General features: G+C 35.5%; 1 protein-coding gene and 2 pseudogenes across 1 annotated transcript; all 3 read left to right on the top strand.

Annotated features, from left to right (window-relative positions):
• LOC135671198 (ARM REPEAT PROTEIN INTERACTING WITH ABF2-like) overlaps positions 1 to 24,313 on the top strand; it is a 63,881-nt pseudogene that overhangs the window by 15,203 nt on the left and 24,365 nt on the right.
• LOC135671126 (DNA repair protein UVH3-like) lies at positions 34 to 9,769 on the top strand (annotated as a pseudogene).
• On the top strand, positions 17,081 to 23,160 carry LOC135671125 (uncharacterized). Its single transcript, XM_065179078.1, has 10 exons — positions 17,081 to 17,092; positions 17,461 to 17,524; positions 17,640 to 17,719; positions 18,560 to 18,667; positions 18,712 to 18,815; positions 19,174 to 19,223; positions 19,315 to 19,375; positions 22,071 to 22,122; positions 22,303 to 22,517; positions 22,950 to 23,160. Exons 1-9 carry the CDS (start codon positions 17,081 to 17,083, stop codon positions 22,450 to 22,452), a joined length of 681 nt encoding a protein of 226 aa, XP_065035150.1. The 3' UTR covers positions 22,453 to 22,517; positions 22,950 to 23,160.

Raw genomic sequence — 24,313 nt, 5'->3', positions numbered from 1 at the left:
GAAGAGAAGGGAGCAGAGGCGAGGCGAGAGGAAATGAACGAGGAGAAGGGAGCAGAGGAGGGGCGAGAGGCGAGAGGGGAGAGAAGTCAAGAGTGAGAGTCGGAGAGGAGAGAGAGATATATATAGTGGGACCGTGGTCGGACAGAGTGATTCTTGAATCGAAACCAATTGGTTAATCTGAAATTATTGGCCCTAAAGTAATAAATATAATTGCTAGAATCTGCTATCTATTTCCCTCAGTCGATTGATGTTCATAATGTTATGTGTGCACACATGAGAAGAAACAACTTTTCCTAAATGATTATTACTCCTCTATTGCACACTTATGTTTGGACGGGAAAGAAAAAACATGTCACAGAAGAGGAAAAGAGAAAAAAATAAAACAAGTCTTGGTCTTCTGCTCCCCATTTCGCCGCCCGCCGCTGCCACCGCGATCGCGCCCGTCCCGAGATCCGCAAGACCGCCGAGAAGCTCCTCCTCAACCACGTTTCTCTCTCTCTCTCTCTCTCTCTCTCTCTCTCCCTCCGTCCTCTTTTCAGTTGTCTGATTGTATGCATTGACTTATATAGCTCAAGGCGAAGAGGCTTGAAGAATTGGCAACCGAGATCAAGAAGCACAAGGATGGATCGAAGGAGATGCAGATTACGGACGAGGACACAAAGGGGAAAAAGGTGTTGGATTCGATTGTTGAAATTAGGGCTGAAGGAAGCAGCGTTCTACCTCGTGGTGATATGGAATCAGGGGTTTCTTCCCAGGAAAACCTAGATGTGCTGTGAGCAATGTCATATCCGTAGTTTTCGCTCTTTTTCTTTCTCCGTCACGACCCAAAACTATCCTTTTGCTATGTTACTACTGTCTAATACATTGTTCTCTCTCATCAAGATTGGCCGCATCCCTTGCTGCGGAGGAAGAGATGGAGATCAATAAGAATGTGCTTACATCCGAGGGTGGTCTGGATGAAGCGGAGGACGACAATGAAGAAATGATTTTTGTGAGTTCGTTTAGAAGTCTACTCATATTTTTTCTCTATATTTTTTGTAGATGAAGTAAACGTAGCTAGTTTCTTTTTTTTTTTACTTTTTGCATCTAATTGCATTCTCTGGTGGCAATGTAAATTCTAGAATTTGCCCAGATAGAAACTGATTTAAAATGAACGAATGACCATTACATCCCACATGAACGCATTCATGATTACATGAACATGAATGTGTAAATAATCACTGACTCACGCGATGCTGGAATGTTTATCTAACTTATGAGTATTATCATTTATCTTCTTACTTTCTTACATGTTTATTAGTTAAATGACACCAATATGGTACGCTTTGCAACACTTATTTATTTTGGCTGGTAGTGCTATTATTGCTACTAAGATGACTGATGATCCTGTGAATCAAGATTATTTTGTAGGTTCAAAATGCGATCGAAAAGGCTAACATGGTTTCTGTTTGAGTAAAGCTATCCTTGAGGTTCAGCTTTATCACCGAATGGGATTTTCTTTATATATGCAATTTGGTAACTATATATATATATATATATATATATATATATATATATATATATATATATATATATATGTATGTATGTGTATGTATATGTATATGTATATATGTATGTATGTGTATGTATATGTATATGTATATATGTATGTATGTATGTACGCCTCAGTACCGGTCAAACCATTGTTACTGCCTAGTAGAGGATGGTCCGCGTATCGGTATCCTCTCAGATCGATATGTACCGCCCGTACCGGGCGATACACGTCGAAATTGAGAACCCTAGTTTAAATTACATGTGCCAAGTTTTTATGCACTTGAATGTGATTCTTTTTTGTCTTGTAGTAACTACAATGCTCATGTAATTTACGACCTTGTTGGTTAGCTTTACAAGAACAATTGGAAAAAATTACATAAGAATATATTATGAAGGAAAATTGAAGAAAGAAGGAGCATTTTCTGTCCCTTCTTTTCCCTAAAAACCTTTCTGAAACTAGTGTCTGTTAGTTATCAGACATATCCTCAAAGAGCAATTAGTGGTGGCAGAAAATGGCTGAAGCTCAAATGTTAACCATATTTCCAGTCATAGGCTGAAACTAATGTAGCTTCTTTGAAGCTTAAAAGTTAAGTTCTGAGAAATTTTCAATTTAACATGTCTCTTCATTAACCCTTTTTTTGTAAACATACTAAAAAATTATGATGTATTATTGTACTCATCCTATTCTTTTGTTTCGGTTCTTGATATATTAAATTCTGTTTGTTTCTAATAAGCCTGAGGAGGTGCTTGCAAAAGTATGATTTTGGTTTATGCTTTTCTTTTTTATAATTCAATTTTGATTCCACTATCAAGGTGCAACAACTGCCTTTTCATTGTTTAGCAGTTTTTGTAGAAGACCAAAAGGTTAGTCATTACACTCAGAGAAGATTTTGTTTCACACATGTTCTCGTCATATTTTGATACTTATCCTCCCTTACTGATAAACTATATTTCACACCCTATATATTCCAATGATGTTTATTGTGCCCCTTTCAGTAAATTGTATGTTAGCCATTGGGAACTATTTGACCCATTATATGTTTGAATATATTTGTTAGGATCCTAGTGATAAAAACACTCGTACTTTTCATAATCTTAATAGCAACACACAATCCTTATTCAATTTCTTCTTTTTCCTCTTCGTTTCCACCTCTTCACAACACATTTTCTCTGTTTTGTGCAGTACATAATTTTCTATTTTAACAACTCTGATTAATGCAGGGAGGTGTGCTTTTTAATTATCATAATGAATGATGTTTATTGAATTAAAGTCGAGGGTATTTCCTCAGGCTTCGGTTAATGTAACTCATCAATTTTAACAACAGGGATTACATTTGATTAGATAAGGAAAAACATAGGCAGGATGAATTATCAATAAGGGAGTGTATGAATTATAATATTGAGAAAACATAGGATGCAAAATGATTCTCTTGTTATCTATGTAGACTGCAGTCTTGGCACAAATATATGATAGTGTCATGTCTGTTTAATCTTCATAAATTAATATTTTTGGTGCATAATTTTTTCCTTTTCCTTTTTGGGTTAACCAGATGATTAAGTTTTTGCTATGTGTACTTAGCAACTTTTTTTATTCACAGGCCCCTACTAAATTCTCTAAACTACAAATATAATCATATCTTAAAACTATCGCTTTTAGTTAGGAGATAGATGAAGTGCAGAAATGTGCTGCTGGTAGAGGTATAGTTGGTGTGCAAACATCAAGGATTGCTTCTGAAGCCAACAGAGAGTTCATATTTTCAACATTATTTATGGGTGATAAACAGTAAGACCTAGTTTTGTGTTGCCTCTCTCAATTCTTTTCATGTTATAAAATTATAACAAATATGATTTGTAGCAAGGATTTTAATTTCGAATAATATCGCCCGCTATCGGGCGGTACCTTCGATTGGGGTTGTTTCTGCCCTGTTATCGTCCTAAATCGGTCGTCACCGCCTACTACCAGGTGGTATTAACCGAGGGAGAAGAACCCGAAGATCGACGCCACTCTCCCTCCTTGTCTAAGGCGATGAGGCCTCGGCGTCGTCGGTGAAGAATCCTCGGTGTCGCAGGGGGAAGAAATTGAGTGTCAAGGCAGCATTTCTTCTCCCCACACAAACAAAGAAATGAGGTGATGAGGCGACTTTTTTGAGCGGGGAGATGAAACACTTCTCCCCACCTTTTCTATGTGGGCAGAAAAGAGGCGACGTCGCAGAAAATCATTTTTTTATTACTTATATATATATGTATGTATATATATATATATGTATGTATGGGGGGAAGAAACCGAGGTTTCTTCTCTCTCTCTCTCTCTCTATATATATATGTATATATATATATATGTATATATATATATATATAACGAGGTGAAGTTGCCTTGGTTTTTTTCTTGCGTGGGGAGAAGAAATCGAGGTTTCTTCTCCCCACGCGCCAAAACGGGTGATGAGGCAATCACCCTTTTTTCTTTATATATATATATATATATATATATATATATATATATATATATATATATATATATATATATATATATATATATATATATATATATATATATATATATATATATATATATATATACTGTGCTGTATATTGAAATGTATCGCTCGGTATATAGTATCATACTATACCATACCGTACTGTATTGTACCATACCGAGCAAATCTCGAAACTCCGGTTCGGTACGAAATTTCAATTCTTGAGTTATAGATTTATCAGATGCAGTTTTTTGTCAAAGCATGCAAAGTTATTTAAATTTCCCTTCATGGTGTATCAGTTTAATTCTAGGAGTATTTATTTACGTCTTGATCATGATGTTTAATGTGCTAACTAGTGTTTCATAGGTGGTAAAACATTTTATTCTCTATTTGAGGTCACTTTTCTACTATTGGTGCTTTATGTTAGGGTTCTTGCCAAGGTATGCAATTTCGAATAATACTGCTCAGTACGGGCGGTACGTACAGGTCCGTCAGCTGACCGGTACGTAGACCGCCCGTTACCGGACGGAATGAAATATATATATATATATATATTTATAAAAGGCAACGTCGTTGAGGCAACGCGACAGCGCCTTTTATAAGAATATATATATATATATATATATATATATATATATATATATATATATATATATATATATATATATATGTGTGTGTGTATGTGTGTGTATGTGTGTGTGTATGTGTATGTGTATGTGTATGTGTGTGTGTCTGTGTGTGTGTGTGTCTGTGTATGTGTATGTGTATGTGTATGTGTATGTGTATATATATACAAGACGACGTCGCCCCGCGTGGGAGAAGGAAAAGGCGGCGTCGTTAAGGCGACGCGAAGTCGCCATTTATAAAAAAAAAAAATTATCAATATATATAATCTTTTATATATAAACATATATTTATTAATATATATATATACATACATATATATATACATATATATACATATACATATATATATGTAAATATATATATACCGAGCGGTATACTGAACGGTATACCGCTCGGTATATATTAACGTACCGTACCGAACGTCGAAACTCCGGTACGACACAATATTTCAATCCTTGTTTCTTGCATAAAAAGGAGTTGCGAACAGTGGATATGGGGATCATTATTCATTGGCAAAACAAAGCACTTCAGATTTAGCAAAATGTAACTTGCTTAGTAGTTAGCTTAAATTGGTTAAAGAGGTTTCTGTTAGTAAATGTGTAAAGGATTTTGGATCAGATGTTGAGATATATTGTGATGAGAATGGTCGTGTTCGAGTTAGCAGAGTTAAAGGATTAGGAATTCGCATAACTCATGATTTACAAAGGAATTTAGATCTGATGGAAAAGTATGAGCAGGAGAAAAGAAGGGGAGATAACTCCTCAGATCGGGAGGCTTCCCACACCAAAAAAGTTGTTGATGTCTCCGAAGGTCTTTCTGGAAATAATCATTCCCCAAGTGTTACAAGTACTGACGGAAAACGTGAAACATTTACTGAGAAAAGTAGTTCACTCCCACTAGACAGGAGAGGTTACATGGATGAACTTGCTATTCATGGTAGTGAAGATGCAATTGAGATTTCCTTCTCAGAGGATGACAGCGGGATGAAAGCAACGGATGATGATAATATATTCATGCAATTGGTTTCTGGAGGCCAAACAACCAATTTACCCTTGGAATGTGTTCATTCAGATGAGAGCACAAATGATTTTGAATCTGATTGCAGTTGGGAGGAAGGTCTAGTTAAAGAAATTTCTGAAATTCCAAATGGTTTTGCTGATATAACTGCAAGTCCAAAAAGTGACTTGAAGAAAAACCAATCATCTTTAGCTGAGAGCAGCTATGAACGAGCTGATGTGGATTTGGAGGAAGGGGTGTTTCAAAATCCTGACACAAGTTCTCAATTTCGAGATAAACCTTTAAAAGATGTTTCAAGAGGAACACTTGAGGAAGAAGCTGATATACAGGAAGCAATAAGGAGAAGCCTTGAAGATTTGAAGGTACAAAACTCTTCAACCAATTCTTCAGCAGTTACAGAATTAGTGAGATCAGTGAAAGATCAAATCTCTGATGCGGTTATTTTGCACAAACTGGTGACAAATACTTATGTTCATTTAGATAATGATGCTGAGGAAAGTCCATCATGTAATGATGGACAGCTGGATAATCGCTGCAAAGAGGATGATTTGCAGTTCCCTGATTCTTCAAAGAATAATCTTGATTTATATAATTTATCTGGTTTAGATTTGGATGGAGAATCATCTCTGCTAAGTAGAAGAGTAGATAAACAGAATATAATGACTTCACAAAGAGGCAACATTCCACTTGGCAAACCTTCTGATGGTCACCCAAGTTGGTTGGAACAATCTCCTCATGCTAGTTATGAAGTCCAAATTAAATCTTGTTCAAGAATGTCCATGGAGGAATTGTGTGAGATCAGTCCTAATACCAGCACTAAGATTACAGATAATGGATCTAAAGTTGTTTTTGGTTCCTCGAATCATGACAGTTGCCATACATCCAGATCAAGTGTATCTCCTGAAAGAGGATATAATAATTCATTGTTAGGAAATAGCTCCTTGATGGAAGAAATTATAAACGCTGGTATGAAATGACAGCACAATATTGCTGAGAAAGATATTGCTATATCTGATCATATTGGATACACTACATAGATCTTAAACAATCAAATGGAATATCATAAGCTAGTTTGGACAAAGAAATCTCTCTCCTTAGACAAGAACATGTGAACCTTGGAAATGAGCAGAGGATGCGTGAGCGAGATGCTGAATCTGTGAATAATGAGATGTTTGCTGAGTGTCAGGTGCTCTTCAAGCCTTTCTGGTATTTTAGGAGAAAAAGTTTTAAGAATCTAACCTATATAGTTTCTGTATTCTCCGCGAGTTTATGTAATTTTATGCTTAAAATATCATCCTTAGAATATTATACTTGTTTTCCCGCATAATTGATAACATTTACTAAAAGTTGAGATTAAAGGACCCTTCGATTATCGTGTTCTTCACGTTTCTATTAGGAGCTTCTTCCCTCACCTTGGTAGTTTCATAGGCATAAAAGCTACAATTTTGGTAAACATCAATACTATACACTTGGCAAATGGTGTATTTTAATTGTTATCTGCTCAATCCTGAGCTATGATGCAAGCAATGTTAACGGACACATGCAGCTCCTCATTACTTTTCTGAAAAATTGCAGGAACTGCTTCAAATGTTTGGTTTGTCTTATATTATTGCACCTACAGAAGCAGAAGCTCAGTGTGCTTATATGGAAATGATAAACCTTGTTGATGGTGTTGTAACTGATGATTCTGATGTCTTCTTATTTGGAGCTTGAAATGTCTACAAGAACATATTCGATGACCAGAAATATGTTGAGACAGACTTCGTGACGGTGTCTGTTCCTTTAACTTATCAATCAATTGCTTGTAGTTTCCATTTAACACTCAAAATATTTTCTTAGTATGTTAGTTGGGAAAGAAAATTGATGGCAACATGATCTTATTGCTGGTTTTCAGTTATTTTCCTGGAAGAATCTTGAAGGGACACAATACCCGAAGAAAATAATGGAACATCTGGAAGGACTTTTGATCTACAGAATCAGTTTCAGATAAATTAACAAAATGATTAGTGAACAAGTAAAAGAACAAGTCAGCTGCTTATTTTTTTCTTATATTGTCTGAATTGTACAACGAGTTTGAAGTTATGTTATGGAATGGTTGTGGAATTATGGGATCAGAGGTTGTACATGATTTTGTCGTCAGTTAAAAGAACTTTGTATTGGCAATATACTCATATGTTTTCTTGCATCCATCCTCTTTTTAATCAATTGTCCTATGCTATTCTGAAGTCCTATGCTATTAGGTTGGACCTTTATAACTGTACCATTAAAGTAGGAAGTTTACATCAAGTACAATTGTTTCAAAGTAGCTAGTTCTCTTGATTCTTCTTTACTTTATTTTAAGATTATAACCTAACATCATGGAGTCACTTAAGGAATTTTATATGTTCCTTTGGTGCACAGGCAATTATGATTCTTAGGGCAACGTTGGATGGACTAATTGTTCATGTGAAGGACACATGGACAACCGGTAGTTCTTGTTAAGCACATGTAATGCATGTTGATTATAGGTGAATCTTAATGATGAGACTTGGTGTTGTTGATTGAATTCAGTTGGCTTTGATTATAAGCAAGGTTCGTTGCACCATAGTGTACCGCTCGATATTGGCAGTATGTACCGGTTCGATAGGGGACTGGTATGGGTGGTACATCAGTACACCCTCATGTATCATGTGTTGGTACGTTCGGTATAGTTCGGTATGTACGGTACTGGTAGCTGGTTGGCACATCGGTACGGACCGGTAAGGCGAACCATGATTATAAGATCAGAGTTTTTAGGTGTTTTATCAAGTGTATCCCAAAACTGATAAGTATCCTTTTATATTGTATACTGTATACTAGTAACAATATTTTTTTATTTATTAGATTAATAATATATTATTTTAATTTTAATACTGCTAATTTTTATTTATTTGAATTTTTGTTATTGTTTTGAATTTTGAGATTTTTTTGTTAATGTGATATTGTGATTTTTTAAGTTTTTTTAATTTAATATCATATTTTTATTTAAATAATTATATTTATTAATTATATTTTATATTTTTATATTTTAGCGTCTTGCTTTGCTCGGGCGAGCGCCTAGCGCCTTGAGCGTTTTTGGACCTTGGCACCTTTTGTTGCCTAGCGCTTTTTAAATCAATTCTTAAAACAAAGGGCAAACTTTATAAGATGTTATGATCTAGAACTTTGTTTTTTCATACTATGTTCTATTTATTATTTTTGTCTTTCAAATTAAAGAGCGTCTGGGAGATACCTGGGTTCCAATCTTGAATGAAAATTGCTTCATGGCATATAATACATCGCCAAGAGCAGATTATAAAGTATCCGAATTTGGGAGGAGCAAAAATGTAAAAATAGGACTGATGAACACTGAAAAGGAAACTGTACTAATTTATTTTCACTCCTTTAGTTTTTGAACTGTTGTCAACCCGTAGTAGGACCTAGTGGACATAAATAAATACTTAAAGCTAATCTTACTTATGCGCTTCAGGTTTACCCTTAAATAATCTCTTATTGCGTCAAAGATAGGGAATAGCAAATTACTGAATGAATCTGCTTTATTGAGGTGGTGTGTGCTTTCCTTTTCTAATAGTTGAGATGAGAAACAGCTAAGAAGATCGTTTGCTATATTATCTGTCTGACACATAATTCAATTGATTTGTGAATCTGTCCCTTAAGTTCTAATGCATCTTGTGAATGCCCAGATGAACTGTGAATAGAATGATGTGTGTGGTTTGATAAGTATGAATTTTTGGTTATGCATTTTTTTGGCTGTAATTGGTAAATATTAATTGTATTCTGCTTTCTGTTGGAATCAATGGAATAAAATTTCTTTTGGATCTTTGCCAGTTCTACATCTCTGGAGATTATTAGATTATCTTTAGATAGTTTTTGAGGATTAATATGTTGCTTTGTCAAGTTAACTAGAAATGTAGAATTGCTGTGTATTTGTAGATCTAAATCATTTAATCTTTCTAGTGCAGTGGGATTGGAATTGTTAATGCAATTGAAGTTATACAAGCATTTTCTAAGGAAGATGGCCTCCAGAAATTTAGACAATGGGTTGAGTCCCCAGATCCAGCTATATTTGGAAAACTTGATAGTGGTAGTCATTCAAACAGATCATTGAAAGAAAACAATAATGGTGCTGATGCAATAAAAAGAAGTTCTCAGGAAGATGCATCTGAAGAGTCTATTTCAAGGGGTCATGATGATGAAAAACCTACTGGCAATGAGGCAATTAAAGACATCTTCATTGATAAGCATGTGAGCTTCAATACTCCTATGGTTGCCCTGATATTTTTATCAGTTATATTTTATCTCTGAAGTAAATGTTCAGTTTTAGGTTCTTAAATATCTTACATTGAGATGCAAGAAATGTGAGGAAGAATGGGCATATCCCTCCATCTTTTCCTAGTGAAATGATCATTAGTGCATACACTTCACTACAAGTTGATGAATCAACAGTGCCTTTCATGTGGGGAAAGCCAGATTTGCCTTTACTTCACAAGTGAGTTACTGCAAAATTTGATTATAAAGACCAAATTATTATAACAATTTATTCATAATTACCAACATTGATCCTAAATTTAGTTTGTTTTAAGAAGTAGGAAGATAAACACTGGTAGATATCTGTAACCGGGTATAGCCCAAAATTTAGTTTGTTTTTTCTAACATCTTGTGGAGTTAACTAGACATAGAAATTCAACATTAAATAAAAAAAAATCTAATTGGCAGTTTAGAGTTTCTCATTGATTCACTTGGCACTAGGGTAGAAGCTGTACTTTCTGCAGTTTAGAGTTTCTCATTAATTCAACGTAATGAATGACATTTTTTTGAGTTGAGAACATTTGAACAGACTGGTCCACGTCAAAAAGTCTAGTCAAAGGTGTTTATCTTGTCACATTCTTTGAGTTCATAGTTCATGGGAAACTTTGACTTGACAAGTAGATGAAAAGATCTAGTGAAGATTCTTAGGTAGAAACTTATAATTCATAGTCTTAGTTATACATGGGAAGTGATAATTGAAGATTGTTGGTAATTAGGCTGTTCACATAGTAGTTGGAGGCTTGGAGCCAATCTTGAAAGTGGCAGAAGTAATGAAGGTCAAGCAACTATGTTTGAGGGAAGATGACACATCTAGGCTGTCTTCATGATTCTGTGAGCCATCGGCCGTTGCCTAATCTTGAATTGGATTTAAAGGAATTCCATGTGAACTCACTGTCGAATACTAACCAATTAAAATAATTTTTGACATAGTACAGTGTTTTTAGAATCATGAATATTCATGTGACAGAATGGAAATGACATACTTCTTCTAGCAGTCTAAAACACTATCGAATAAGAAGGGCATTCAAGAGTCAATGATGTCATAGACTCAACAAGATATACATCTTGGAATTATCATGGATGTTAATTTGTTGATAATTGTCAGCTTTGGCATAGCTTGGAAAAGAATATTAGCCAAATAATTCCTACTGAAATTATTAACTGCATGTACATCATTTGTATGATGACTAGCTAACAAGAAATCTTGGAACTATCTCATGCAAAATGAGTATATTTTCTGGGCATGCAATACCCAATGGAAGTGTTATTGGCTGTGGTATCCCTTATGCCGCTTTAAAAATATATGGTTAATCATACATGCTAGATTTTCTTTAAAAATACAATTTATTACCTTCTGTTTTTATATGTCATAATAATCAAACATTTTCTAAATCTTAAAGATATTTGCATTTACTATGCTTGTTGTGATTGATTCTTTCGAAGATCATAATTAGATTATATGTTCTTGGTATTTAGGTTGGTTTTATTGGGAATCTGGTTCATTCATCCCCTAACATAAAGAAAGAAGTTCTTCATGCGGGAGATTTACAGCCAGTGTTTGGTTTATTAAGGTATCACTAGAATTGTATATTACCTTTTGTTCATTTGGTTTAATACTTAAACAATGTCCAGGTTGTTTCATTATATGTTAGGTAATAAAGAAAATTTTGATTCCTTGGACTGTTTATAGAATGTAGCAGATAGTTTTACAAAGCTGCACACCATTCTTTTCAAGTTGGTGATTTGAAATCTATAAAAAAGTTCTTTGGCTAACAATATTGTCTTTAGTGCTAGCTTCAAATCATGAGAATCTAAACTTTATTTTTTGGTTGAAGAAGAAAATACTAAAGTTGCCTCAGAATCAAGGTTGTCAAACTCTTAATTTGGGTTATAGGATCATGCAATCTTACAGCCCAGATCATGCCTGACGATTCAGATCGGATCAACGTAAATGGGTGGAATCGACTCGACTTGTGAGTCGACTATGTAAGATCGGTTGCATCGGACGAGTCAAGTCGAGTTTGTCTAGTCAACCCAGGATATAAGAACACTCATATTCAAAGGCGAATTGATATGCGGTGCCAACAAAGGAGCGAGGAGACGAGCGTGAGCCCTGATCCCTCACGACAAGAGAGTGTTGCGAATCTTCTGGTTGGCCATTCATTGTCATGGATCAATGCTTCTTTCCTGCAGCCCGTAGGAGCATTGAGGAGATGAGCCTTAGCCATTGCTGCCACTCACAATGAACTACTGTCAACGCCGTCGACTGTTGCTAATCACCATATGCATGGATTCTCTTTTCCTCTACTACCCTCTCTTTCGGTCTCTGCTTCTTTCTTCTCCTCTCATCTTCCCCCTTCTCTTCTTCTCTCCCCCCTCTTCTCTTTCATCTCCATTCTTTCTCTTCGCATCTTCTCCCCCCTCTTCTCTTTCCATCTCCTTTCCTTCTCTTCGCATCTTCTCTCATCTCTTCTCCTCTCCTCCCTTCTACCACTCTTCTTGTCTCCCCTCCTACCTTCTCCCATCTACCATCCTTTTTCCTCTCTTCTCATCTCGTACATTGTCTTCCCATCCATCCCATATCTAATGATATATGTTATAGTTTGATCATAATGACATTGATACTGTGAGGTATTATCTTTAATATAATTGAAAAGTGCAATTCATAATTCTTGGATTGATGTTCTACAAAGCAATAATAATGTTCGTGTAACATAGAGGTTGCAAAATTATATCTTATATGCCAAACACAATATTCCTTTGCATAATAGGAAAGTCATACTTATAAGAAATTAAGAATTTAGATATTGTTAGGATATGCAACATGGGCAATTTACATACCCATTTATCAGTGTAAGTTATGGTGATATATGTAACCAATCGTTTATATGTAATCATACTTATGTAACCAATCTTTGCTAAACAATGTTAAGATGTTCCAGGAATATACTCATTTATAAATTTCTTTAAATATCTGTATGTATCTTAAAATTATTTATTTTTATTTTTTATAATTTGTAGGATCTTATGATCCTATCCTATTATCCAAGTTTGCAACCCCGTTTTGATCATAGGTAGGGAAGTGAGTTTGATAACCTTGCTTTGAAGTAAGGTCTGTTGTACCGAAGCGTACCACCTGTACTGGGCGGTACGTACCGGTCCAACAGGTTACCGGTACGCGGACCGCCCGGTACCGCTACAGTGCTATAGTACTATACTGTAGCATTGCTACAGTATGAAAAAAAATAAAAAATTATTCGGTACACCAGGGTGTACCGCTCGGTATGCCCTGATGTACCGTCTGGTAAACCGGTACCGTACCGAGCCCGGATCGAAACGCCGGTACGGTACGGTACAACGAACCTTGCTTTGAACCATAAAGCAATTTGATCAAATCCCTTAACAAAGGAATGGTTGAGACTTCACTAACTAGGTTCATACAATAGAAAAGACAATTTTCTTTTCACATGACCAAGCGATGAGTTTGAAAGCAAAACATTACAAATTTTAGTCACACTAAGCTCTTGTATGAAGAATTTAAATACATGGTTCAAAATGATCTTATTCAGTCTCATATTGAAACATGTAAATAAGCAGAAAAAAGAAAAGAAAAGAATGAACTTGGAAACATGAATGACCATGTTGCAACCTTGTCACACTAAGCTCTTCTATATGACTATCATTTGCATGCAAATGTGGTTGAACTGTGAATAATTTGCATTTCTCCAAGTAGATTATTATTTATAATAAACATCAACTTCTATTACATTCATAAAAGGACATGTGGGCTGCCATTTGGAATACACTAATAAGGTCTTATGAGGGCATGGCCCCTAAAGATTCTATTCACAATTTATAATTTACCTCCATGAAAGATGAAAACCTGCAATATGGATATGCAATTCTTAACTAATATTTGGGTTAAACTGAAACGAAAACATGGACAAAAAAGAATAAACAAAATCATATGACTAGAATTTCCTAATTGGGAAAAATGGCAAGTTAACAGTGTTGCATGTGCAATATGTGTGTACTAATTTCAGTTCTAATGTCTCTAGCTCTCGTAGTAATTGTAAACTAGAACAACAATTAAGAAAAAACTTTGGATGTACGTTTCTAATATGTGTTCATCAAGTTGTTGAAATAAAAGCAACCAAAATAAATCCTTGCAAACTCACAAGAGCATTGCATAATCATAATCTTTATTGAAAATATTTCAACTAGAATCAAATATCTATTGAAGCCCAAAAAAGGGAAAAAATTAGGAATAATCAGTGTTTTTGATAGGTGCTTGGGTGCTCGGGTGAGGCAAGGCTTAAGTGCCTTGCACAACTTCTAGGCAATGTGATTTATTGAAGCATCGCTTGGGTGCTCGCTTGAACCCAAGCATCCTTTGTTTGCGGCTCCCTCCATCATTGTTGCCTTCGTGCTATCTCCCTCCATCGTTGACGTCATTGCTATATATAAATATATTTTTTATTTTTTAATATTTTGTAGTGTTTCCCATTGCTCGAGTGGGAATTGAATTGTTATATATAAAACTTATTCATACCAGTCGCCGTGTTGAATTGTTATGTAGTTAGCCTTGTGTTTAACTGGATCAGAAAATGATGGTGGTACATAACTTGAAAGTTCTGAACTTAATCATACCAATCCCCATTATATTACCCAAAAGCCAATCCTGCAAGGTCTTAGCTGACAAAGCATGTGGTTATTTGCTGAATCACACCTGTGGGAAAAGTGTAAAAAGGCTTTCATACATAAAAAATGTTCAAACTTACCTAGTTTAATACCTAACCAGCTAGCCTGGTAGTGTGTAGTTTGTCCTTTTCCCATAGGCCGAGGGTTTAAACCCTTGCCATAGTAACTTCTATCAGATCTATACATGTTATCATTTTGTTCTCTATGACAGTCTTGGGTCTGATCCGCATGGGTGATGTTTGAAAAAAAAAGCTTACCTGGTTTATATTATCTATTTTGAGAATTTATTTGTTGGTACACACTCACGATTTTTTCGTTATTGTTGTATTTGCTGGTACACTTCCCAATACTGTGCTAGTTGTGCATGCTGTATGTACACTAGCATATATGCTTTGTACAACAGCTGCTTCTAGTAGTTACTATATTTTATTAATTTAAAATTTCAGTTTGGTGATTATTGGAACACTAATCTTAACAAGCAAAGTAGTTCTCATTTTTGTTCTTTCCCTTTTGTGTTTTTTATTCCAACGATATATATACATGTCTTGGGCTTTTGCTTTTTTGGACTCGGCTCTCATAGCTCACTTCTTTGTTTTAATTCTAGCATACTTGTACCCTGATATCTAAAATTTCAACTATCTTTTACTAAGCTATTCTGATACCAGATGAGTAAACAACACTGTATGCTCTTTTCTCATTTTCCCCTTAGCTTCATTATCATGTATGCTTGGACCCTTTCATTATATACTTCCAAAGAAGGGAAAAATTTAGTTTTAGAAGTGATAATAAAATATATATTTTTTATCGATACTTTTTGATATTGTACCACTTTTTTGTAATATGCCTCATGCTTCTTGGAAATACTTTTGAAAAAAATGTTCTTGTTAATATCAATATCCATCTGCCACAATACAGTACATTAGTTTCTTTCTCCTTATATATGGTTGGATTTGCTTCATTTTCCTGATGAACAATGACTCGTTTTTGCTCTATCTCAAAGACCTTTTATTTTCCCTCTAGGACTCACACAACCAAGCTGGTATTGTCTACAATGGCGGTTTGGTGCCTCTTCTTAAACTTCTTGACTCGAAAAATAGATGTTTACAACATAATGCTGCATTTGCTCTTTATGGTATTGCAGAGAATGAGGTGAATCTGCATCAAAATATTCCTTTGTTGTAATTCCATATTATGTTTCTTTGCATAATGCTGTAATGTGACATTGAGAACTATTGATTGGACACAGGCTTCTTATTCTTGTCATTGTTGTTAGGAAAATGTCTCTGATTTTATCAAGGTAGGGGGTGTTCAGAAACTACAAGATGGTGAATTTATTATCCAGGTATGTTGAGTACTTTGATGTTGCCAGATCCATGCTTCCTAATATGTATATATTGATCTTGTTTTGATTTGTTTTATATTTTAAACCAAGTTTTATTGAAAAATATTACTTCAATTACAAGCAACTAAGGACTGTGTAGTAAAGACAATGAAGAGATTAGAGGAGAAGATTAATGGGCGAGTAAGCTCTCTTTGCTGTATTTCTTAGCTTATTGCAGTATATATTCAGAACGATAAGGATCTACTTTTAATTGGTGGATCTGTTTAATGGATGTAGACATGGTGTTCCTTGCCTTTTGCCCTTGCAGGTACTAATGCATTTATTATATCTAATGCGAGTCGGAGAGAAGGCTGTCCAAAGACGTATAGCTTTGGCTCTTGCTCATTTATGTTCACTTGAGGATCAAAGAACTATTTTCATTGATGATAATGATACTGTATCTGTCTAGCAACCACGATATCCTTCTGCTTTTCCTCCTTTTTATAACTTAGGAAATTAAGCAACATATTCTCAATGTAGGACTTGATCTTCTTCTCGAACTACTGGGATCGACTAATCTAAAACAACAGCAAGATGCATCAGTTGCTCTTTACAAGTTGGCTAAAAAATCCCTGACTCTCTGTTCTATTGACGCAGGTTCTCCATCCCCCGCACCTTAGGTTTGCTAAAATAGGCATTCCTTAATTTTGTTTCTAACCAGTTTTAGCAATAAAATATGTCCCGTATTCACAGAAATACAAAAACATATAGAAAAGGGTCAGATTTTTAATTCTTGGACCTAGTTCTTTGGAATTTGGAAGTGCTTATGTAATTGTTTTGGCTAGTCTTCTAACTCAAAGTTTTTTGAATTGGCTGTCTTTACTATTGAGACTGATCAAACATAAATATTACTTAATCAGTATAAACCTTTTTTCAAATCAGAGAATGAAAATTGTTTGCTTATCTACAATATCAATTATCCTTCAACAAGCATATGCTAGAAAGCAGATGCGAATTTGGGATCTAATTGTTACAAATCATTGGAGAAATTGATGCAAAAGTATATGCCTTACGACAAGAAATGAACTACTGGGTATTCTTATTACTGAAGAGGAGGCATTAGTTTTGCAGTTTTGACCTCTAAGTGGATTGCTTGTGTTTGAAATCAGCAATCCTATGTTAGTTGAAACGAACATGGATGCATTAGTATATTATTGCTCAAGACGAAAAAAAAAAAAGAATCACATGTCATAATTGATATCTGAATAATCAATATCCTGAATGTTTGATGTTGGGATTTCATATGCATCCATTGTGTACAAATATGTTTTGCTACATAACAAAACTTGTACATGCTATCATAGAGAAATCCATGACAAATGCAAAGGCCCAACGAGTCTGTCTACTATGCTGGAACATAGCTATATGCCTATAATAGTACTAATCAAGTTGTTCATGTAGGTGTACCTAGGCGAGCAGTATGTGAATAGCTCCACGCTATTAGATGTTACCTTTCTAGTTGAAGGTTGTAGACTATTCTTACCATACGTAGTAACTTATATATGCTAAATTCCTCATTTAAGGGGAAGCTATTAGTTATGTGCAAAATATCTAAATGTTCATTATCTGTTCTTTTCCAGGCAAGTGCTTTTATGCACACAGAATTGCTCTGCTTGCTTCTTCAGATGCATTTCGTGCAATGTTTGATGGTGGCGACTGGGTAAGGGAACTCAGGTGTCAACCATGCTTGTTTTTCTTCAGAAATAACCCCTAATTATGATCAGATGTATGGAAATATTGTTGTTAAAAAACGGCTAGTTTCTGATATAAAGAAGCTATAGCACGTATCATAAATAAAGCATTTATATGCGATACAAAGAGGCATATCTATCTGTTTTGCTGTGCTTTGGTTACTGAATATAACAAAATGGTGAACATTTTTTACAATTAAATAAATTAAATACTAAGTTGCCACCTCAAAAGTTTGTTGCGAAGTAAATGCTAATGTAAATCCCCCATGGTCCTATCTGTACAAAAATAATCATGCAGAAGGTGAGGATCATATCTTTGATCAATAAGATGGTTTTAGTACTTGCTTGATGCATATCAGAAATGCTGATTTGTGAGAGAAGTCAAAAAGCTGATCCCTTCATGTCACCAGGGTGCAAATATTTTGGAGTTCGATGCATCCCACCACTCATAACATGCCCTTCTGTCAGTGTTATCAAGAATCTAACTTTTTGTCAGAATATCATGTGCTGGAAATGTGCCAGCTTGATAAGGCATGTTAGGCAAGATATATGGTGGGTTTCATGCTTGCTGATGAACAAAAATTATGTGAAAAAGGTATCTCACGGATGCCATGCTGATTTCATAGTATCATACTGGCCTAATACGACATGAATGAAACAATCATAAGCTTTTCAAAACTTATAATAGTATCATGGTATGAACTTAAGTTTTTTGAAAAGTTTTCTTTCTGGAAATGCTTGGTAATTTATTATTTTCTAGTCTAGTAAGATCTGATTGAAAATATCTTACTCTTTCAACTTTGTTATAGGAGAAGGATGCAAGAGACATTGAGATTCCTAACATAAGATTGGAGGTCTTTGAATTGATGAACCTAAGTGTAGTTCCTTCTTCTAGTCATGATACTGAAGGTTCTGATGTCTGACAATATTTGGCTCTTCATTTGCAGATTCATATACACAGGATCGGTTGAGATCACTACTGATATCGCGCAAGATCTTCTATGAGCTGCATATCAGTATCTTCTTGAGGGTCTTAAACGCCTATGTGAATATGCCATTGCACAAGTGGGTAGAAACTACATTGTCTTTTCTTTTTCTCATTCTCGGAAGCTTCACTAGTTATTGTAATAAAATTTATCCTGAAGTCCTAAGAAGTGTTGAGTATGCTTCATCATGCAAGAAGTTTGCGTAGATAATATCTCCAGCATGTACGAATTGTCAGAGGCATTCCATGCCATGTCCTTGAGGCACACTTGTGTCATGTTTATTTTAGAGCAATTCGAGAAAATCAACACTCGTCCAGGGTGCTCTCTCATCAAATATATCTCTCTTTTTTACTTCACTCTCTTGAACTCCTGAGTGTATTTAGTGTTGATTGCCTCGCGTTCTCATTTACTGATTCTGCCTTGATGAACTTCCGCAGGCATTCTCTTCTAATCCAGCAAATAACTCCAGAGATCCGCAACTACTTTGGTAAAGCTTTGAGGCCGAATATGAGAAAATCCCTTACCTAACTGTTCCTTTTTTACAGCATCTTCTCTAACTCATGCTGCTGCTGCTGGAGGCTTGTACAGTTGGAGCATTTCTGCACCAAACATCTATTTCCAAAGGGGGGCAAGTCGGGGGTAAGAACTAGCCTTCTGGAACCAATGGTTCTTTTCTCTCTGATTCTGTTTGGTACACCTCTAATTTTGCACTTGAAATATCCAATCATCGATATAAAAAAAATTTGATCTTTTGATTTAAAAAAAGCCTGCAGTTAATTACCTAAGTAGTGCAACCATGGCATGCATGATTAATTACCTATGTCAAGGCCAAACTGGACTCCCCTTTTGTTTTATTTTTCTTGCAAATGAACTTTAAAATCTAATCCGTTCTAAGGTAAAATTGTATTAACCCTAAATTAACATGTCATTTGTATAGATTCACTACATGTATTTCCAGTCTACTCGAGCTGGTGGTAATCTAATTCGTGGTGTTCTGAATCGAGTTTTATCTTCAAATGTCTCGTATTAACACTGTGATAACGCATATTTGTTGGCAAACTTAACACAGATCGTAATTATATGATCATTTCCTTTAGATATCTTTCAGGTAAGACACTAAAGCAAGAGAATATCTACATGATTATTTCCTAGAATTGCTACATATATGTGACCCATAAAACGGGTGTTGTATGCATACGATTCATAAAGAAAGTGTTGGATGACTCTCATACATATAAGGTTTGTGTTATTAGAAATGCGAATGTTAATTCATAAGTAATTATGTCGATCATTGACATAAGCTAAATAGTATTTGGAAAACACTTAAATCATGCAAGTGAAATAATTAGTTTAAGGAGAGGTAGAGTGAGATGGAAGATTACTTTACCAAAATCTATTGAAAGTTTAACAAGTGATAATTAATCAAGGATATTGCTTTGCACAGAGTCTAATAACAATTAAAGATTTATTATTATATGATATGAAATATAATAAATTGGTAGAGGGTGTTGCTTTGCACAGAGGTAGAGGGAGATGTATATAGCCAACGTTAAATAGTTGGAACATATTGATTTATTATTATTACTGGCATTATATGTGTATATATAATACTAACAATAGTAATAAATATATAGTTAAAGGCAAATCTTACTTAAAGTGGGTAAAGAAGGTCATGATTCTGGTACAAGGATGACATTGACATTCACTTCTTATCTTGGTCAGTGATATATGAGCAATAGGGTTGGTTGGTTTGCTATTTCGTTCATGCTACTTATTAAATTGCTTACTCAGGCTGATAATAACATTAGTTAAAGTAGTGTTGAATTGTTAAGTAGTTAGCCGTGTGTTTAACTGGATCAAACAATGATGGTGGTACATAACATGAAAGTTCTGGTTTGGTTGGCTTTCTGTTTTATTCATGCTACTCGTTAAATTGCTTACTCAGGCTGATATTAACATTAGCTAAAGTAGTGTTGATTTGTTAAGTAGTTAGCCATATGTTTAACTGGATCAAAAAATGATGGTGGTACATAACATGAAAGTTCTGAACTTAATCATACCAATCACCATTATATTACCCAAAAACCAATCCCAGTCCTGAAGCTGATCTTGCAAGGTCTTAGCTGACAAAGCATGTGATTATTTGTTGAATCACACCTGTGGGAAAAGTGTTAAAAGATAGCTATATACCTATAATAGTACTAATCAAGTTGTTCATGTAGGTGTACCTAGGCGAGCAGTATGTGAATAGCTCCACGCTATTAGATGTTACCTTTCTAGTTGAAGGTTGTAGACTATTCTTACCATATGTAGTAACTTATATATGCTACATTCCTCGTTTAAGAGGAAGCTATTAGTTATGTGCTAAATATCTAAATGTTCATTATCTGTTATTTTCTAGGCAAGTGCTTTTATGCACACAGAATTGCTCTGCTTGCTTCTTCGGATGCATTTTGTGCAATGTTTGATGGTGTCTACCGGGTAAGGGAACTCATGTGTCAACATGCTTGTTTTTCTTCAGAATTAAGCCCTAATCATGATCAGATGTCTGGAAATAATGTTGTCAAAAAACGACTAGTTTCTGATATAAAGAAGCTATAGCACGCGTCATAAATAAAGCATTTACATGCGATACAAAGAGGCATATCTGTCTGTTTTGATGTGCTTTGGTTACTGAATACAACAAAATGGTGAACAGGTTTTACAATTAGATAAATTAAATACTAAGTTGCCACCTCAAACGTTTGTTGCTTTGTAAATATTAATGTAAATCCCCCATGGTCCTATCTGTACATAAATAATCATACAGAAGTGAGAATCATATCTTTGATCACTAAGATTGTCTTAGTACTTGCTTGATGCATATCAGAAATGCTGATTTGTAGAAAATTTAAGTCTATAGTTTTTTTAATTCTTATGGACATATTTTAAAATTTAATTTTTTTAAAATTCCTGAATAAAGCATGGCATCATTAGTTCTACAACTTATTATGTCTGAGGAATGATGCACTTGTCAGGGACAAGAATATGCTGTATGTTGTGAAATTTGTTTTTGTTTTGGATTTTGCTGCAAGAAGCATTAGTAAATCCATCCACTGTCTAACATAGCACTATGTCCAATGCATGGAAGTTAGATGAAAACCTGTCACGTGAACGGGCAGTTACTATGCATAGCTTAACATAAGAGGAAAAGTCTGGGTTCTGCAATCATGGTATTATAAATTCGTGAGACTTCACAATGGCATATGTATTAATCAATATTTACTTTTTTTTTTTTTTTGCATATACTGTTGGTGCGGCATGATTGCTTTAATAGAGCTTGGTTTCCTTGCAGTGCTCATATAGATAGTTGCGTATTGACAACTTCAACTGGAAATGCTCGTCAGGTAGGCTGAGCCTAAATGTTTCAAATTTTCTATTGCACTAACCTTGTTTGTGCTGAAATTTAGATGGATGAATTTATTTATCTTCTAAACAGTAATATAAACATAGATATACCTGGAGAAATATATATTCAAGTGCTTAATGATCCATTTTAACTGACCTTTTGTTTTTAAAAATCTTAGGGTGTCCTCGATATCAAAGTAAAGATCATGTTGGATTGGGATCCTAAAGGAAAGCAGGACCCCATGACTCCTTTGCCAGATCATGTTACAATTCATGCCCCAAAGGAGGAAGAGTTAATCCAACCTCCTGTTCTGCCTCTAGAGATTTAATTTGAATGCTACAACCTTTGCAAAAGGAATTAGGATTACATTTCTTCTTGATAAGCTTGCGGCAGGTAACAAGCCGAAGTTCTTCTGATTTATGTGCTTGTACTAGTCCTAGATTAACACGAAAGAAGATTGGGAGTCTTTAGGCCCATATCTTAGTTTGTTCCAATCTTCTCAGGAGCGTCATTTGTTCTTATCATTTGTTTTGGTACCCAACATGGTTACCCTTTATTTCGACAATTTTTACTGTTTTGTAGACTTAATATTAGTTATTTGAATTCGTTTGTAACTTCCAAAGCTGGAATAGTAGACTCAGATTGGTTGTCTAAATTCATTCAAAATTCTGAATATTAGTTAATAAATGCAATTTGACCATTTTTCCGAGTGCTAAGATGAATGCTATGTTCTTCTATCTCAATTGTCTTGTATTTCTTAACGGTAGCTTATTAGTTGTTGATACTTTGAGTTCTTATTTATCTAATGAATTTAATATGATGCAGGCGTTCTTCTTGCTATTGAAATCCGACCATATCATATCAATAAGACTTCCGGAGAGATTGCATTTCCTTCCATGATGTGTGTTTAATATTTTGCATATCAGTTGACAATTCAGAATTGTTTTGGCCATTGCCAAATGCTTCAAACCATGTAATTCTTTATCGATTCAGTGATAATTTAAGTGATGGTTTTGATTAAAGGTTTTCTATAGTATCATCAGTGCACACACTTGTGGTTGGGATTCAGTGATGGATTGACTTGCAGCTTTGTTGGGATTGTAGACTTTGTTATTTGTTGTTGTTGTTGTGGACTTCACTCAGAAACAAAAAGTTAGAACATGTTTCCAAACGATGATTGGTCAAATTCGCTGCGTTGCCTCTGATAACAATCGTCCAAAGTATGACGTTGAGAGAAGTCGTTGATATCATATGATCTCACTCTTTCTCTTTGAACATGATGTAACATTGAGACCATTTCTTATAGATCCCATCATATTAAGGAAACAACAAAACATGGGATGAAAATTGAACTTTGTCATTGTCAATATTTACAAGAACAAATATTTTCTTTCCCTTCCATTGTTATGATATACATGAACAAACATCATTTTCCGTATAAGCTTTCATTCAAGCAAGCTACAGTCGAATCAATAGGGGTTGTCGAGCGAGCATTGTCCCAGCGAGGCCACTGGGATCGTGGTCGAGGCAGTGAAGGTGTCATCGGACATCAAGAAAGCACGGACCTGTTCCAGGCTCGTGAAGAAGTCATCGTCGGTGCTGGTGCTGTACATCTGCTCACACGCAACGAAGTCTATCGACGACGATGACGAGGAAACCTTTGCGACCGTGGTCGAATCAATCCGAGATGAGGAGGAAACCTCAGCGACCGTGGTCGAATCAATCCGAGTGTCATCGGGCATCAAGAGAAGATCGACCAGGCCTGACGGCGAGGCCTTCGGGATGGTAGTCGAGGCTATGTCGGTTTCGTCCGACATCAGGAAGGCTTCAACCTCTCTGGTGAAGAAAGCATCGTCGGTGCAGTTCTGATCGACCGACGACGAATACGAAGCCAAGAATGCTTCGAGTTCTTCCGCAGTTATCACGAGCTCTCCACCAACGTCCGTTGATGATGGAGAGGCGGCTGGGACTCCGGCTTTGTTCGGTGCAACAGAGTCGACCGAGGAATGATGACTCTCCGGGGCAGCCAATAAGGGAAATTGGACAACCGCGGTTGGAGGTGGTGAAGCGTCGATCAGCAATGCTCTGCTGGAATGTGCAACCAACCCCCAGCATGGCTTCTTTGAGAGAGTCGATGCTTTCGCTGAGAGAGTAAAAGATTCCTCTCTATTTCTCTTCCGCCCAACGAA

Source organism: Musa acuminata, unplaced genomic scaffold, assembly GCF_036884655.1.
Source record: "Musa acuminata AAA Group cultivar baxijiao unplaced genomic scaffold, Cavendish_Baxijiao_AAA HiC_scaffold_1138, whole genome shotgun sequence".
Classification (NCBI taxonomy): domain Eukaryota; kingdom Viridiplantae; phylum Streptophyta; class Magnoliopsida; order Zingiberales; family Musaceae; genus Musa; species Musa acuminata.
Note: the sequence above shows the minus strand (reverse complement) of the source record. Positions and strands in the feature narration are given on the sequence as shown.